Here is a 16,806-nt window from a genome sequence, read left to right as displayed (position 1 = left end):
CTCCAAAGTCCATGATGACCTGAGCTTCAGCGCCAATGCTTCTCAGAGACACTGTCAACATGTCTGGTCCTACAGTATTGCAGGTTTTATCACGGTTTTATCCTATTTAGGGTCACGGTGGGTCAGATTTACTGGGCGAAAGGTAGGAAACACCCTGGACAGGTAAGCCAGATGTTTTTGGGGTCTGTTAGAGTGTTCCCTTACACAGTAGTTAGCCACATGTTCTTTGGGTCTGTTATGGTGTTCCCTTACCCAGTGGTCAGCCACATGTTTTTGGGTCTGTCGGGGTGTTCCCTTACCCAGTATTTAGGCACATGTTCTTGGGCTGTTGGGGTGTTCCCTTGGCCAGTATTTAGGCACATGTTCTTGGGGTCGGTTAGGGTGTTCCCTTACCCAGTAGTTAGCCACATGTTCTTGGGGGCTGTTGGGGTGTTCCCTTACCCAGTAGTTAGCTACATGTTCTTGGGTTGTTGGGGTGTTCCCTTACCCAGTATTTATCCACATGTTCTTGGGGTCTGTTAGGGTGTTCCCTTAACCAGTAGTTAGCCACATGTTCTTTGGGTCTGTTAGGGTGTTCCCTTCCCAGTAGTTAGCTACATGTTCTTGGGATGTTGAGGTTTTCCCTTGGCCAGTAGTTGGCCACTTGTTCCTGGGGGGTGTTGGGGTGTTCCCTTGGCCAGTAGTTGGTTACTTGTTTTGGGCTGTTGGGGTGTTCCCTTGGCCAATATTTAGGCACATGTTCTTGGGGTCTCTCAGAGTGTCCCCTTACCCAGTAGTTAGCCACATGTTCTTGGGGTCTGTTAAAGTGTTCCCTTACCCAGTAGTTAGCCACATGTTCTTTAGGTCTGTTAGGGTGTTCCCTGACCCAGTAGTTAGCCACATGTTCTTGGGCTGTTGGGGTGTTCCCTTGGCCAGTATTTAGGCACATGTTCTTGGGGTCTCTCAGAGTGTTCCCTTACCCAGTATTTACCCACATGTTCTTGGGTTGTTGGAGTGTTCCCTTACCCAGTATTTACGCACATGTTCTTGGGCTGTTGGGGTGTTCCCTTACCCAGTAGTTAGCCACATGTTCTTGGGGGCTGTTGGGGTGTTTTCTTACCCAGTAGTTAGCCACATGTTTTTGGGTCTGTTGGGGTGTTCCCTTGGCCAGTAGTTAGCCACATGTTTTGGGGTCTGTTGGGGTGTTCCCTTACCCAGTAGTTAGCCACATGTTTTTGGGGTCTGTTAGGGTGTTCTTTTACCCAGTAGTTAGCCACATGTTTTTGGGGTCTGTTAGGGTGTTCTTTTACCCAGTAGTTAGCCACATGTTTTTGGGGTCTGTTAGGGTGTTCTTTTACCCAGTAGTTAGCCACATGTTTTTGGGGTCTGTTAGGCTGTTTCCCTACATAGTAGTTAGCCACATGTTCTTGAGCTGTCGAGGTGTTCCCTTACCCAGTAGTAGACCACATGTTTTTGGAGTCTGTGGGGGTGATCCCTTACCCAGTAGTTAGCCACATGTTTTGGGGTCTGTTGGGGTGTTCCCTTGGCCAGTAGTTCCCAAGAACTGATTCAATGGATTATACATACAGTAGATCCTGTAGATCCATGTAGATTCAGCAGATCACATAGATCCAAAATATATTTCTTATATATATTATGACAGTCAGTAACAGACGTTTCCAACTGCCAGAAGAGACAGTGCACGTTTCCCCCAGTGTTTAACCAAACCCTTGAGTTGTATAGATTTAGACAGATCGCAGATCATACCAAATCTCTAAAACTGGATTTGATAGCATGCTCAGTTGAGGATGTAATCCCTGCACAGCGAGGCTTTCAATCAGATGCCCTGTTTACCACGCGTCTACTGTTCTGCTCAGCTTAACCCCCACTGTGATCCTCAGACTCTACATCAACTTCTACATCGAATGATTGTAACAGGTTTACCTAAATAAATAAATACAGCAAAGAAAACAAATCTTTCTAGAATCACATACAAGTCCTGACAGGCTGAGCACATAAAAAACTGGACGCCTGCATTTCATAACCATTTCCCATGCATTGAAATCATAAATAATTTCATTCCCATATATAATCAGATGGTTGGGTCTTGGTACACACTCAGACGTGTGTAAACGCGATAGTAGCAGGAGGGTAAAGAAACCACCGCTAGGCTCACTGGTCCTCCAGTAAACACTAACACATTGACAGATACAGTAAAGCTCATAGTAAGGCTCTATTTTAAGACCTTGCCTGGGTGAGAAGCAGCAGAGCTTTTACTTTTCTAAGTAGGAATGAGAATCCAGTCGATTCAGAAACTCATTGCTGCTGGTGTAATCGACTCATTTCTATGAGTAGCACAATTATTTAGACTGAGAGAAAAAATAGGGCAAATTGTATGGATTTAAATTGTTGGAGCGAACCTTATGCAGTACAAGCTCAGTACAACATCCATAGACACAGATTGCTGCCCAAGGTGCAGAACTATGTAGTAAATCAATGTCATATTTACATCCTTTACTTGTGTAATAATTCTATATGCTATTTACTACACTAATGTTGTTTAAAACATGTTCGTATGGCAAATATCACCCAAATGCACCCCAAAAAGTGCTGCAACACTGGACACAATCCCAAAAAGAGATGAAAGTGTGATGGCCTAAATGGCAGCAGACAATTAAGTCAGACCGTACCAAGCCTGGCATCAGGGGTTTCAGAGACAAAGCAGGTTGCCAAATCTGCAAGGGAGAAACCGTGATATATAGAAACGCTCCCACCTGGAGCGAATTAACACTCAACAAGGTAGGTGATCCTCAGATCCTCAGAGAAACGGAACGATCAGTTATCTGCACCTCTTTACACAGTCTTGATTGGGCTTTCTTAGCCATGGTGACGTTCTTCAATGTTTATATCAGTATAAATCAGTTTAAACTGTCATGCTAGTGCACCATCAAGAAGTCATTTTTTGTCATCCTTTGATGCTGGATGCTTAACCAAGGTAGAATCCCAATGTGGTTCCATAGTGAGGTCAAAAAGTGCTGCAACACTTGACGCATTCCCAGAGGGAGATGAAGATGTGATGCCTATATGCCAGTGGAAAACCGAGTCAAACCAGACCAAGTCTGGCATTGTGGTTTCAGAGAAAAAGCAAGTTGCCAAATCTGCAAGGGAGAAACCGTGATATATAGAAACGCTCCCACCTGGAGCAAATTAACACTCAACAAGGTAGTTGATCCTCAGATCCTCAGAGAAGCTGATTGATCAGTTATCTGCACCTCTTTACACAGTCTTGATTGGGATTTCTTAGCCATGGTGACGTTCTTGAATGTTCATATCAGTATAAATCAGTTTAAACGGTCATACTAGTGCACCATCGCCAAATGATGGTGACACTTTGTGAAACTGATTGATGTCTTACTGAGCCTATGACCAACTTATTCTTCTGATCAAATTTGTACACAGACACATAACGTTTTCATCTGAATCAAGCACTGCAGCTGCACCCCGAACCTCAGCTTGCAATTCCCTTAGCATATAACAAGGCATAACCCAAAACAGACAGCATCTGCTATTCCCCAGGTTCCATATGTCCTACTTTTGAAAAAAAAAAAAAAAAAAAAAGCCCCAACAGAGCGGAGACGGTTGGTATGGGAATGCTGTGCGTTGAAGTGAAACTCTGATCAAGATCTGCCAAGCAGGTGCTGTCGAGTGTGACAGCCATAGTTACTTTAAAGAAGTCCTTTTATTTTTTCTGCTTTATTTTTTTTTTCTATTTTAGCAGAACATAAACATGTTAAAACAATGTAATAACATTTCGTTAACTAATACAACAGGACGTATGGCTTCCAAACCTTGATGTACCCCTTGGTTATCACCTTGTGGATACCATTTCCGTCTAGTCTCTTTCTTATGTTGAAATCATGACTGCTAATTATCTAGGGTTAGCGAGGCCTGCGAGTCCTCATATGTCCATGTGAGTGAATTCCTAATTTAGTATTTAATCAATGTTTTGATTCAGTAGGGATGCAGTAATCAATCCTCTTTGTGTCAAGTTGAATTAAGTCTAATTCTTAATGTCATTTGGTTCATTGGTGGATTGAGTAGCTGACCAGTTATTTGGACCAGATAGTAGATTTTTTGACAACAAAAATTCAAAAGCATGCTTATAGACGTTTTTGCTACATTAAATTGACCGCTAATATAATCTGGGAGTGACTTCCCTGGATGAGAAGCCTACAGATTTAATTAATTTAATTTAGTATTTAATTAATGTTTTGATTTAACAGGGATGCACTAACCAAGCCTATTTGTGTCAAGTTGAATTAAACCAAATTCTTGGTGTTATTTGGTTCATTGGTGGATTGAGTAGCTGACCAGTTAGTTGGACCTGGTAGTTGAACCAGTTGGTGCTAGATAACTTTTTCTGTCAACAAACTGATTCAGAAGCATGATCCTGGACGTTTTAGGGCGTCAGGTTGTGGTACGTAAAATTCAATGACTAGCTAGGAAATTGCTAGATGCTAGAGACTGAACATCAATATGATTTTAGATGTAATTTGGCAAGGAAAAAAGGTTCTTGCATTTGGGACAGCCTGTCAATGTGACAACCAGTTCTAAGAGTTGCGCTATCCCTGTTCTATTTACTTTCTCAGTTGAGCGCTGCAGATGTTTTTTTTTTTTTGTCTTTCATTTGTTACTTTGTTTCTGTTATATTGGCCACCTTATTTATTTGCGATTGCTCCTTTTTCATTTGTGGCTTTTTAGCTACAGTATTGTTCAAACTTGGTTAAATATCCCTTTTTTCCTGATGTTAGGGTCCAGTGTGGCCTAGCCACACTGATCGGTCATCATGGTTCTGAAGAGAAAAGCAAGGCTGCCAAACAGAAGAGCTGGCAAGTCTCAAAGGGAGAAACTCTTAAATATGGAAACACTCCCACCTGTAGCAAATTATTATTATTGCTTAAAGTCAATCATCTGCGCCTCCATGCCCCCTCTGCTGGCCAAAATAGGCACTGCAAAGGGACAGGACTTCAACGTGGCTTGAAGCCAGCTGTAACCAATCCTCTTTGTGTCAAGCTGAATCAAACCAAATTCTTGGTGTAATTTGGTTAATTGGTGGATTGAGTAGCTGACCAGTTAGTTGGACCAGTGAACCACAACAAATAAATTGATTCAGAAGCATTATCCTGGACGTTTTAGGGAGCCAGGTTGGGCACAGTGGTATAAAAAAACACAGTGGTCGGGCATCACGGTTCCAAAGAGAAAAGCACGGCTGCCAATCAAAGGAGCTGGCAAGTCTCAAAGGGAGAAACCGTTATATATGGAAACACTCTCACCTGGAGCAAACTATTATCATTGCTAAAAGTCAATCTGTGCCTCCATGCCCCCTTTGCTGGCCAAAATAGGCATGGCAAATGTGGCTTACTGCCAAACTTCCCAGTGACTACAGACAGGGTTTGAAGCCAGGTCCTTAGAACCTGTGTTGCTATGAGGAACCCACTAATTAAACTGTTTAATGATTAACCGATCGGAAAAACAACAACTTTTATCAGCTCTTCCACCCACGGCGTCTCTAAAAACAAACAGAGCTGATGGCTCAGTGGCTGTGATGAGGTGCAATCAAATAAAAAAACGGGCCTGACGGTTTGTGGGCAAAAGGAAATCAAGCATCCCTGAGCAATTATTTGATCATGAGCGAACAAGGTGGCAGCTCGGTTTTAGCTGGGGGAGTCAGTCGATGTGATTTTATGTGCCGCTAGTGCTTCTGCTGGCAAACATTCATGGCAACTGTATGGCTCCTCTCTTGTTTTAATTAACACATAGGCCTGGTGGTGTTAATTAGGAGCAGACTGATTATTACCCACCAGGAAAGATCATACAGATGTTCAGGCAAACACTACAGTCTAATCTCAGACATGGAGACATTCATTAGTGCTACAGCCTCTTTGTGCTGAATTTACAACAAATAAATAAATAATATAATAATATACACAGATCAGCCATAACATTAAAACCACCTCCTTGTTTCTACACACACTGTCCATTTTATCAGCTCCACTTACCATATAGAAGCACTTTGTAGTTCTACAATTACTGACTGTAGTCCATCTGTTTCTCTACATACCTTTTTAGCCTGCTTTCACCCTGTTCTTAAATGGTCAGGACCCCCACAGGACCACCACAGAGCAGGTATTATTTAGGTGGTGGATGATTCTCAGCACTGCAGTGACACTGACATGGTGGTGGTGTGTTAGTGTGTGTCGTGCTGGTATGAGCAAATCAGACACAGCAGCGCTGATGGAGTTTTTAAACACCTCACTGTCACTGCTAGACTGAGAATAGTCCACCAACCAAAAACATCCAGCCAACAGCGCCCATGGGCAGTGCCCTGTGACCACTGATGAAGGTCTAGAAGATGACCAACTCAAACAGCAGCAATAGATGAGCGATCGTCTCTGACTTTACATCTACAAGGTGGACCAACGAGGTAGGAATGTTTAATAGAGTGGACAGTGAGTGGACACAGCATTTAAAAACTCCAGCAGCGCTGCTGTGTCTGATCCACTCATACCAGCACAACACACACTAACACACCACCACCATGTCAGTGTCACTGCAGTGCTGAGAATGATCCACCATCCTGTGGGGGTCCTGACCATTGAAAAACAGCATGAAAGAGGGCTAACAAAGCATGCAGAGAAACAAATAGACTACAGTCAGTAATTGTAGAACTACAAAGTGCTTCTATATGATAAGTGGAGCTGATAAAATGAACAGTGAGTGTAGAAACAAGGAGGTGGTTTTAATGTTATGGCTGATCGGTGTATGTTATTATTCTGCAATAAAAATCAGACATTATTACCGGATGGTGTATCGATGTGCTTTTATGGTAACATAAATGTGGTTTATGTTACCCGTCATGGTGCGTGATGCTAATCGCAATGAATCATGGATGATATTTTCAGGATTGCTGTGTCACTTACTTCATTGGCTTGAAGAGAGCTTGTCCGTAGTTCTGAAATGTCATGATGAGTTTCAGTTGAGTGCCGCCCGACTTCATAGCTGTGGAAAGAGCGAGCAATTTATTGATTACATGAATACACAGATGAATTAACCTCCTTAACGGCTCTAGAAATATTGTTAGCCTTTTTTAATCCTAATTTTATGGAAACTATATTTTTATATTGATATTGTGTTCCAAACATCACTTTCATTTGGGGTCTCAGGTCTCTTTATAAAGGCGTACAAGTGTAAGCCAGACATCCCAAAATGCAAAAACTCATTTCAAGGAGGTAGCTAAACTTTAGGAGCTGCTAACTGAGCACTAGATAGTGTAAAAGATAAAAGATTAATGTTCCCTATATAGTGCACTAGTTTGTATATTAGAAAAGAATTTATGTTCCTCACTTAGTGCACTAGATAATTTACTACATAATAGACTTATGTTTTTTACATAATGCTTTAGGTAGCGTATTAGTTAACGGATTTAGGTTCCCTACACAGTGCACTAAATTGTATATCAGATAACGGATTTATGTTAGTATTTTAGATATGAATTCATGTTCCCTACGTAGTGCACTAAATAGTGAATTAGACAATTGGTTTATGTTCCCTACACAGTGCACTAGATTGTATATCGCATTCATGTTCACTACATAGTGCACTAGAAAGTATAACTAGATGATGATTTGTGTTCCTTACATAGTGCACTAGAAAGTGTATTACATAATTAATCATGTTCCCTACATAGTGCACTAAATTGTATATCAGATAATGGATTTATGTTCCCTACATAGTGCACTAGACAGTATATTAGACAATTGATTTATGTTCCCTACACAGTGCACTAGATTGTATATCAGATAACGGATTTAATACGCGATCACTAAAAGTGCGACGGTTAGCAGGAACAACTGATCTGACTCACTCACTTTCTTAACCGCTTATCCAATTATGGTCGGGGGGTGCTGGAGCCTATACCAGCTTTTCAATGGGCGCAAGGCACACAGTAACACCCTGGACAGAGCGCCAGTCCATCGCAGGGCAGACACACACACACACACACCCATGTACATTTACATTTTCAGCATTTAGTGGACGCTTTCAGCATTTAGTGGACGCTTTTATTACAGCACTGTGACAATATACAGTCTAAGCAATTGAGGGTTAAGGGCCTTGCTCAAGGGCCCAACAGTGCCAACCTGGCAGTGGTGGGGCTTGAACCAGCGACCTTTCGATTACTAGTCCAGTACCTTAACCACTAGGCTACAACTGCCCATTCATCTATAGGGCAAGTCAGTGTCTCCAAATAACCTGACTGCATGTTTTTGGACTGTGGGAGGAAACCGGGGCTCCCGGAGGAAACCCACGCAGACTCCGTACAGAATGGACCCGGACCGCCCCGCTTGGGGATCGAACCCAGGACCTTCTTGCTGTGAGGTGACAGTGACTGATCTGACTAGAACGTCTTAAAAGTCTGCCTTCTAAAGTTCAGTGCCTTATAAAGTTCGAATCCTCTGTACTTAGGCTGCCTATGAAGTGGCCAGCAAGGCAGCTCACTAGGTGTTGAGACAGACCCCATGTTTTTACTGTTGCCATAGAAGCATAGAATTTAAGTCAGGCATGGCTAATCACCTGATTTCACTCGGTTTAACAGGTGTCCACATACTTTTAAGCATATAGCGTATAATAAAATGTTGTACAATGATTTGTGTGGCTCATTTCAGACTTATATAAATAAACCGAGTGCATTGGCAGCAGTGGTGCACATGAATGAAGCGAATCAGACACGCATTCTCTTCTAGACAGGTTAATTACAGCCGCCAGATGTTTCAAACATCTTCATTTTGTCCCACTAGGGGATTTATACAGTTAACACAATTTTGTCTCATTTAATTTATACCCCTTTTGCACCCAATTCCGTCGTGGTGATTTGGAACGCTGCTGATCGCTTCTTTTCACCTGCAAGGGGCGGGGTCTAGGCCACTTTTACGACGAGCCAGCAATGAGGAACCTCTATTTCAGCCTTTGTCCCTCCCCTACAGACACAGCCAATCAAATGTCTGAATTTGTGGCCTCTGTATCCTCATATTTATACCTTAGTTGATCAAAAAGTCATTGAAAGCTTAGGAGCTCCCTTATAATTGCAACAGGTTTGAAGAATCCCCTCCGGCATCCAAACCTGGCGGACGAGCCAATCACTGTCTGTGTAGGCGCCCAACCTGCTGTAGAGCTGAGATTCGAACTCACGAGTTCAAGATGTCAGCTCTGGTGTGCTAGCGTGTTTTACAGCTGCGCCACCTGAACGCCCACATAGGTATTCCTTAAGTAAAATATAAATGGTAACATTTACCACATCAACGTAGAGTAAAGGTGAGATTTATGGATTTTCCGCTAGTGCACCAGCACTGGGATTCTGAGCTCCCCGAGTTTAAATCTTAGCTCTGCTACCGGTTGGCTGGGCGGCCCCAGCAGGCAAAACTGGCCACTATAGTCTGCTGGGTGGAAAAAGGGGCGGGGTATTCGACGCTCTGTAAGGACTCTGGTGAGTACCATGAGGCACCTGTACAGGATTAGGATTAGAGGTGTAGAGTAATCAGTGCACGACTCTCCATAAGTAAGACTGGCCTCATTTGCAAACCCACCAATTTATGGGCAAAAAAGAGGGGCACGGTGGACAGGGCACATGTCAGAGGGCGTATGTGTCAGGCAAATATACCCTCCTCAGATGCCAACTGGGTCTCCAGCAAGAGAAGACAAATTGGCTTATAAATAAATAAATTAAAAAAAAGATTTAATAAATGTAAATAAAAATCTAAATAAATAAAAATAAATAAATAAAAAATTTAAAAAATAAATACATTTAATAAATAGAAATTTATAAATAAATAAATAAATAATAAAATATTAATTAAAATAAATTAATAAATAAAATAAATAAATAAATAAATAAAAATGTAAAAAATAAAATAAATAAAATAAAAATAAAATAAATAAAATAAATAAATTTAAAAAAATAAATAAAAAATTAAAATAAATAAACAAATAAAAAATAAAATATTAAATAAATTAAAAATACTTTAAATACGTCAGATTATTATTATTATTTCATCTGTTTAGAGAAGCTGCAGTATGTGTATGCACTTTATGCTAAGCAGAACACAGCACAAACAACCAAGACTCCAGCAAAAACTGTTGGTCATACTCATTTCCCAAACGATTATAGAACTTTAGAAGGATAAACAAGCCTTGCCTTGGTACTGTTTTTAATATAATGCCCCCACAATCTCTAGCTCGGCTTTGACCGATTGAGCCGACGTCTAGCCGCGGGGTTTGTACGGTCTCACGGTGGGCGGTTTGACATCTGAAGCTCTGGACAGTTTTATTGAGGTATCAGGGTGACCGTGACTGATGTATGCTGCAGCGTAACCACTAAGCCACATCAGCACCACGCTGCAGCAGGGCTGAAAGAGAGCGCTCATAGATGGACTGAGATTTACTCAGCCGACTGTCCCTTACTGGACAAGCTTCCATGATTTTCCACCCCCACCGAACGGTCACTCTCTCCGTGATATACACAGCTTTGCGAGTTCACTGCTCTTAACGACCGAGCTACTTGGCTTGTGCCGAGACCATAATAGCACTACACCGCTTGGCAGTAATTGCTTTTGGGGGTTGGAATTATTCACCTGAGCAAGCTATAATCTGAAAAAAATAACATAACAGAAAGTAATCCTGTATATCGCTGCACGCTTGACCTGTGCTCACCTACGCTTGTGATCTTCTGGGACTGCAGGTCCTTAAGCAGGGCCTCGACGATCGGATTGTGCCTGGAATACAGCTCGTAACGGTTAATTCCGATGTGGAAGCGAAGCCAGTTCGGATATGACTCAGCGTTAGCCTCTCCTGTCGGGCTGAACTCTTCCTCTTCTTCGTTGCCCCCGTTGTGCCTGGAGACAAGGGTAGAAACGAGGGCATTAGATTTAATATTCTGATATGCTAATGGTGACTTTCAATGCTAATGGTTCAGTTTCAAACTGGGACCAGCACTGAGAGCACACTGACAAGTGCACCTCTCAATGGCTAGTGTCGGCCGGCCGGACAGCACTAAGATTCGAACCCTGGACCTCCCAATGGACCTCCCAAGTACACCTCATGTCCTCAGTGGATAGCACCAAGATTCGAACCCTGGACCTCTGAATGGACCTCCCAATGGCTAGGCTGTGTCAGTCAACCCCTTAATTATTAGCTGATCATGTAGTCAATGGATAGCACCGAGATTCGAACCCTGGACCTTCCAATGGACCTTCCAAGTGCACTTCCCAGTGGCTAGGCTGTGTTATCCAACCCCTTTAATATTAGCCCATCATGTCCTCAGTGGATACTACCGAGATTTAAACCCTGGAGCCCTAAAACTCAAGTGCACTTCCCAGTGGCTAGGCTGTGTGGGCCAACCCCTTTAATATTAGTCAATCATGTCCTCAGTGGATAGCACAGAGATTTGAACCCTGGAGTCCCAAAACTCAAGTGCACTTCCCAATGGCTAGGCTGTGTCGGCCAACCTCTTAATTATTAGTGTCGGCCAACTCCCAATGGACCTCCCAATGGACCTCCCAATGGCTAGGCTGTGTCGCATATCAGCCAATCTTGTCCTCAGCAGAACCCTGGACCCCAGATCTCCAGATCAGCCAACCCCTTAATTACTAGTCGATCATGCACTCAGCGGATAGCACCGAGATTCAAACCCTGGACCTCCCGAAGGACCCCCCCAATGGCTAGGCTGTGTCAGATGTTAGTAGATCATGTCCTCAGAGGACAGCACATGCTGAGATTCCAACCCAGGACCCCCAGATCTCAAGTGCAGCTAGGCTGTGTCGGGCAACCCCTTAATTATTAGCGATCACTTCCTTAGTGAATAGCACTGAGATTTAAACCCTGGACCCCCAAGCTGTGTCAGCCAAGCCCTTGGACATTTATCATGTATTTAGTGAATAACACAGCTAAGATTCAAACCCTGGACCCACAGATTACAGTGGTGGCGAGCTGGCATACTTTACCGTTGTGCCACCCCACAGCCCGACCTTTAACACTTGCACAATTAAATGTCTTGATTATGTCATGTTTCCAAATGTAATAATAATTATGGTTCCTTAATAAAGATACAAAATTTGTAAAGTCTTTGTAACCAAGTTAAATATCTTAATTTATAAGAGTAAATCATCGAAAATATAAAAATTAAAAAAACAAAGAAAATAAAAGAAACGTCTGGTTTAAAAATGCACATACCACGGTTATCTCTGTGGCATGACCTCCTGATTCCTTGTTCTTGATTATTATTGGCTACAGCCTGTGACCTCTCTCTGCCCAAGTACATGACATTGCAAAGTACATGACAACTGTGGTCTCTTGCCAGGGCTGGGATGAAGCCTTGGCATGGTCACCTTTTGCTATGAGAAAATTGTCCAGATGGTCAGAACAACCAAATAAATAAATAAATAAATAAAAACAGCTCTGCCAAAATTAAAGCTAACAGCTAATGGTTTTGCTCTTAACACTATCAGTTGTATTAATTATACGGGTGCGCTTAATGAGTACCCTTCAAAATCTTGATATTTCTAAAAGTAATCTTCCCAAAACACTAACCCTAACCCTACTCTAGTTGTTCAAGAACACCTGTTGAGAATAAGAAGAATGGCTAGCCAAATAGCATCTGTTCCTCTATAATGAATTGATTGGGGGTCCTGCCATATAAACTGGGAACACTGACAGATCCTAACATTCTGCAAAGCTATTAAGTGGAGCATGTACACCGATCAACCATAACATTAAAACCACCTCCTTGTTTCTACACTCACTGTCCATTTTATCAGCTCCACTTACCATATAGAAGCTCTTTGTAGTTCTACAATTACTGACTGTAGTTTCTCTGCATGCTTTGTTAGCCCCCTTTCATGCTGTTCTTCAATGGTCAGGACCCCCACAGGACCACCACAGAGCAGGTATTATTTAGGTGGTGGATCATTCTCAGCACTGCAGTGACACTGACATGGTGGTGGTGTGTTAGTGTGTGTTGTGCTGGTATGAGTGGATCAGACACAGCAGCGCTGCTGGAGTTTTTAAACACTTCACTGTCACTGCTGGACTGAGAATAGTCCACCAACCAAAAATATCCAGCCAACAGTGCCCCATGGGCAGCGTCCTGTGACCACTGATGAAGGTCTAGAAGATGACCGACTCAAACAGCAGCAATAGATGAGCGCTCGTCTCTGACTTTACTTCTACAAGGTGGACCAACTAGGTAGGAGTGTCTAATAGAGCGGACAGTGAGTGGACACGGTATTTAAAAACTCCGGGAGCGCTGCTGTGTCTGATACACTCATACCAGCACAACACACACTAACACACCACCACCATGTCAGTGTCACTGCAGTGCTGAGAATGATCCACCACCTAAATAATACCTGCTCTGTGGTGGTCATGTGGGGGTCCTGACCATTGAAGAACAGGGTGAGAACAGGTTAAAAAGGTATGCAGAGAAACAGATGGAATACAGTCAGTAATTGTAGAACTACAAAATGCTTCTATATGGTAAGTGGGGCTGACAAATTGGACAGTGAGTGTAGAAACAAGGAGGTGGTTTTATGTTATGACTGATCAATGTATATAGACAATATTTGGCAGAAATGGCAGGACCCCTCTTCCAATATTCAATTCATAGATGCAATCTTGATAAGTGGTACTACAGCCCTTTCTTTTAGACTGGACTACCCCAATGCACCTGCTGCCTTAATTCACCGAGTTATTCACCATGTAGTTGTGAGGCCAGGACCCCACTTCCCATGTTCAATTGAAGGATACTGTCTTGATGGGTGGTACTTGGCCCAAAAAGTTTTAGAACATGGTCTAGTATTACATGTGTTACCCTTCTATAGCCAAATAGGACAGGTCCCCTTTCAGACTGGACTACCCCAATGCACCTGCTGCCTTAATTCACCAAATTATTCACCATGTAGTTGTGAGGGCAGGACCCGACCTCCCATGTTCGATTGATGGCCCAAAAAGTTCTAGAACATGGTCTAGTATTACACAGCCCTTTCTGTGTTACCCCCCTTTCAGACTGGACTACCCCAATGCACCTGCTGCCTTACTTCACCAAGTCATTCACCATGTAGTTGTGATGCCAGGACCCCACGTCCCATGTTCCATTGATGGCCCAAAAAGTTTTAGAACATGGTCTAGTATTACATGTGTTACCCTTCTATAGCCAAATAGGACAGGTCCCCTTTCAGACTGGACTACCCCAGTGCACCTGCTGCCTTAATTCACCAAATTATTCACCATGTAGTTGTGAGGGCAGGACCCGACCTCCCATGTTCGATTGATGGCCCAAAAAGTTCTAGAACATGGTCTAGTATTACACAGCCCTTTCTGTGTTATCCCCAGGGCCGGCGCTAGGGGGGGGGCTGAGGGGGGCATTGCCCCCCCCAAATTGTGTCTTTGCCCCCCCCAAGCAAAGCAGTCCAGAACCGGGGCTAGGGGGGGGCTGAGGGGGGCATTGCCCCCCCAAATTGTGTCTTTGCTCCCCCAAGCAAAGCAGTCCAGAACCGGGGCTGGTTATCCCCCTTTCAGACTGGACTACCCCAATGCACCTGCTGCCTTACTTCACCAAGTTATTCAGAATGTAGTGAAGGACCCCACTTCCCATGTTCGATTGTTGGCCCAAAAAGTTTTAGAACATGGTGTAGTATTACATGTGTTACCCCCCTATAGCCAAATAGGACAGGTCCCCTTTCAGACTGGACTACCCCAGTGCACCTGCTGCATCAATACAGAAAGTTAAAAGCATTCTTTAATGGTTTTACTTTACCATTCCTGGTTCCCAGTAGCTTTGGGGTAAAATCGTATATCTGTGTTGATGTTAAAGAGCGTGTCCTCGTCGGTAAGTCCCGGTAGTTGTATTCTATACAGCGGCTGTTCGTACAGAGCGGCGAGTCTGGACGTCCCTCTCGCCCCCCGCTTCCCACCTTCATTCCCAGCCTGCTTCATCAGACTCCTCCGCTCCTCCGACTCCACTACGAGCCCCTTGACTCCCAAAAGCTCGGGCTTCTCCCCGGCCGCGACCTTCTCCAGACTCTGCGAGGTCAGGTTCGAGCCTGGCTCGTTACTGAAGTCCTGGAGGATCCGGAGCGTGTGTTTGTTGTTCCAGGCGGCTTGTCCTGCTGCGCGCTGCTGCTGCTGCTGCTGCGGCTCATGCGCGCACGAACAGGCGGTGTTGGAGGGATCCGCACCCGCCGCACGCCTCTCCAGCTTGGGCAGCAGGTCTATCATGATGTGCATGGTGCATGCGACGAGAAAGACCATCAATAGCAAGACGCGGAATTTACGAAAGAGGATCATTGCGATCGGAGGGAATAGCAGCCGCTCGGATTAATGATGTGGGTTCGGGCGCCGCGTTAAGGATGCTGAAGCGTTCATTTGGGAAATCGGCGCTTGTATTTCAGGTGCCATGCGGTTTCGTAGTCTTACATGTCCGTGAATATTCCTGCACGTTTACAGCTCGTTAAAAATCAATAGTGCACAGGTGATGCGTATATCTCCATCTTTAATCAAAGCCCAACAGTGTAAAAAGAGAAGGTTGTATGTAGATTTGCTGTCAAGTACAGTTCCATTTTCAATGCGCAACACCGTATCACATAGCACTAATCTACAGCACAAAAAGCCCACAAACCTTATAATAAGAACAAACTCAAATCAAATTAAAACATAAATAATAATAAACCGAAGTAAAAATGAATAGCAGGTGCGCGCTGAATCGACGCGCTCTTGTGCTACCTTCACAGGCCCCGCTGATTCTCGGTACTGTTCTGTTCTGTGTTAAATATGAACAGGACCAGCGGTGCGCGCGTCACGCAGCTCAGATTGGCTACACTGACACTCATACACCTATAATACCGTTCTGAAACACCCTCCCAGTTTCTCTTTACTGCCCCCCCCCCTGCACTACCAGAGGGCGCTAGTGCTCAGGCACGTTTTATTCCCCTCCTCACCCCTCACCCCTGATCACACTTAAGAAGCTAATAAGCAGCACTGCCACATCATGATGGAATCATTTGTCATTATAAGTGACATTACCGCTGGGCGGTATGACCAAAAAATGTGTATACGTAGAATGATGGGTAGCACGGTGGCTTAGTGGGTAGCACTGTCGCCTCACAGCAAGAAGGTCCAGGGTTCGACCCCCAGGCGGGTCGGTCCGGGTTACAAGCTTACACCGATCCGCCATAAAATTAAAACCACCTCCTTGTTTCTACACTGTCCATTTTATCAGCTCCACTTACCATATAGAAGCACTTTGTAGTTCTACAGTTACTGACTGTAGTCCATCTGTTTCTCTACATGCTTTGTTAGCCCCCTTTCATGCTGTTCTTCAATGGTCAGGACCCTCACAGGACCACTACAGAGTAGGTATTATTTGGGTGGTGGATCATTCTCAGCACTGCACTGACACTGACATGGTGGTGGTGTGTTAGTGTGTGTTGTGCTGGTATGAGTGGATGAGACACAGCAGCGCTGCTGGAGTTTTTAAATACTGTGTCCACTCACCGTCCACTCTATTAGACTCTCTATTAGACTACCTAGTGCACCTTGTAGATGTAAAGTCAGAGACGATCGCTCATCTGTTGCTGTTGTTTGAGTTGGTCATCTTCTAGACCATCAGTGGTCACAGGACGCTGCCCACAAGGTGCTGTTGGCTGGATATTTTTGGTTGGTGGACTATTCTCAGTCCAGCAGTGGCAGTCGGGTGTTTGAAAACTGTGTCTGATCCACTCA

At 43.8% G+C, this 16,806-nt stretch overlaps 1 protein-coding gene across 1 annotated transcript in view; it reads right to left on the bottom strand.

Annotated features, from left to right (window-relative positions):
* The window catches only part of fam20ca (FAM20C golgi associated secretory pathway kinase a), a 60,664-nt gene extending 45,292 nt beyond the window's left edge, over nucleotides 1-15,372 (bottom strand). The window contains exons 1-3 of the mRNA XM_063018879.1: nucleotides 14,843-15,372; nucleotides 10,744-10,925; nucleotides 6,960-7,038 (exon numbers count right to left, since the gene is read on the bottom strand). Coding sequence (XP_062874949.1) covers nucleotides 6,960-7,038; nucleotides 10,744-10,925; nucleotides 14,843-15,372 — 791 coding nt within the window. The remainder of the gene's footprint in view (nucleotides 1-6,959; nucleotides 7,039-10,743; nucleotides 10,926-14,842) is intronic.
* Nucleotides 15,373-16,806: the final 1,434 nt, after the last annotated feature.

Source organism: Trichomycterus rosablanca, chromosome 22 (genome assembly GCF_030014385.1).
Source record: "Trichomycterus rosablanca isolate fTriRos1 chromosome 22, fTriRos1.hap1, whole genome shotgun sequence".
NCBI lineage: Eukaryota > Metazoa > Chordata > Actinopteri > Siluriformes > Trichomycteridae > Trichomycterus > Trichomycterus rosablanca.
The sequence above is the reverse complement of the archived record's forward strand: the minus strand, read 5'-3'. Positions and strand labels throughout refer to the sequence as shown.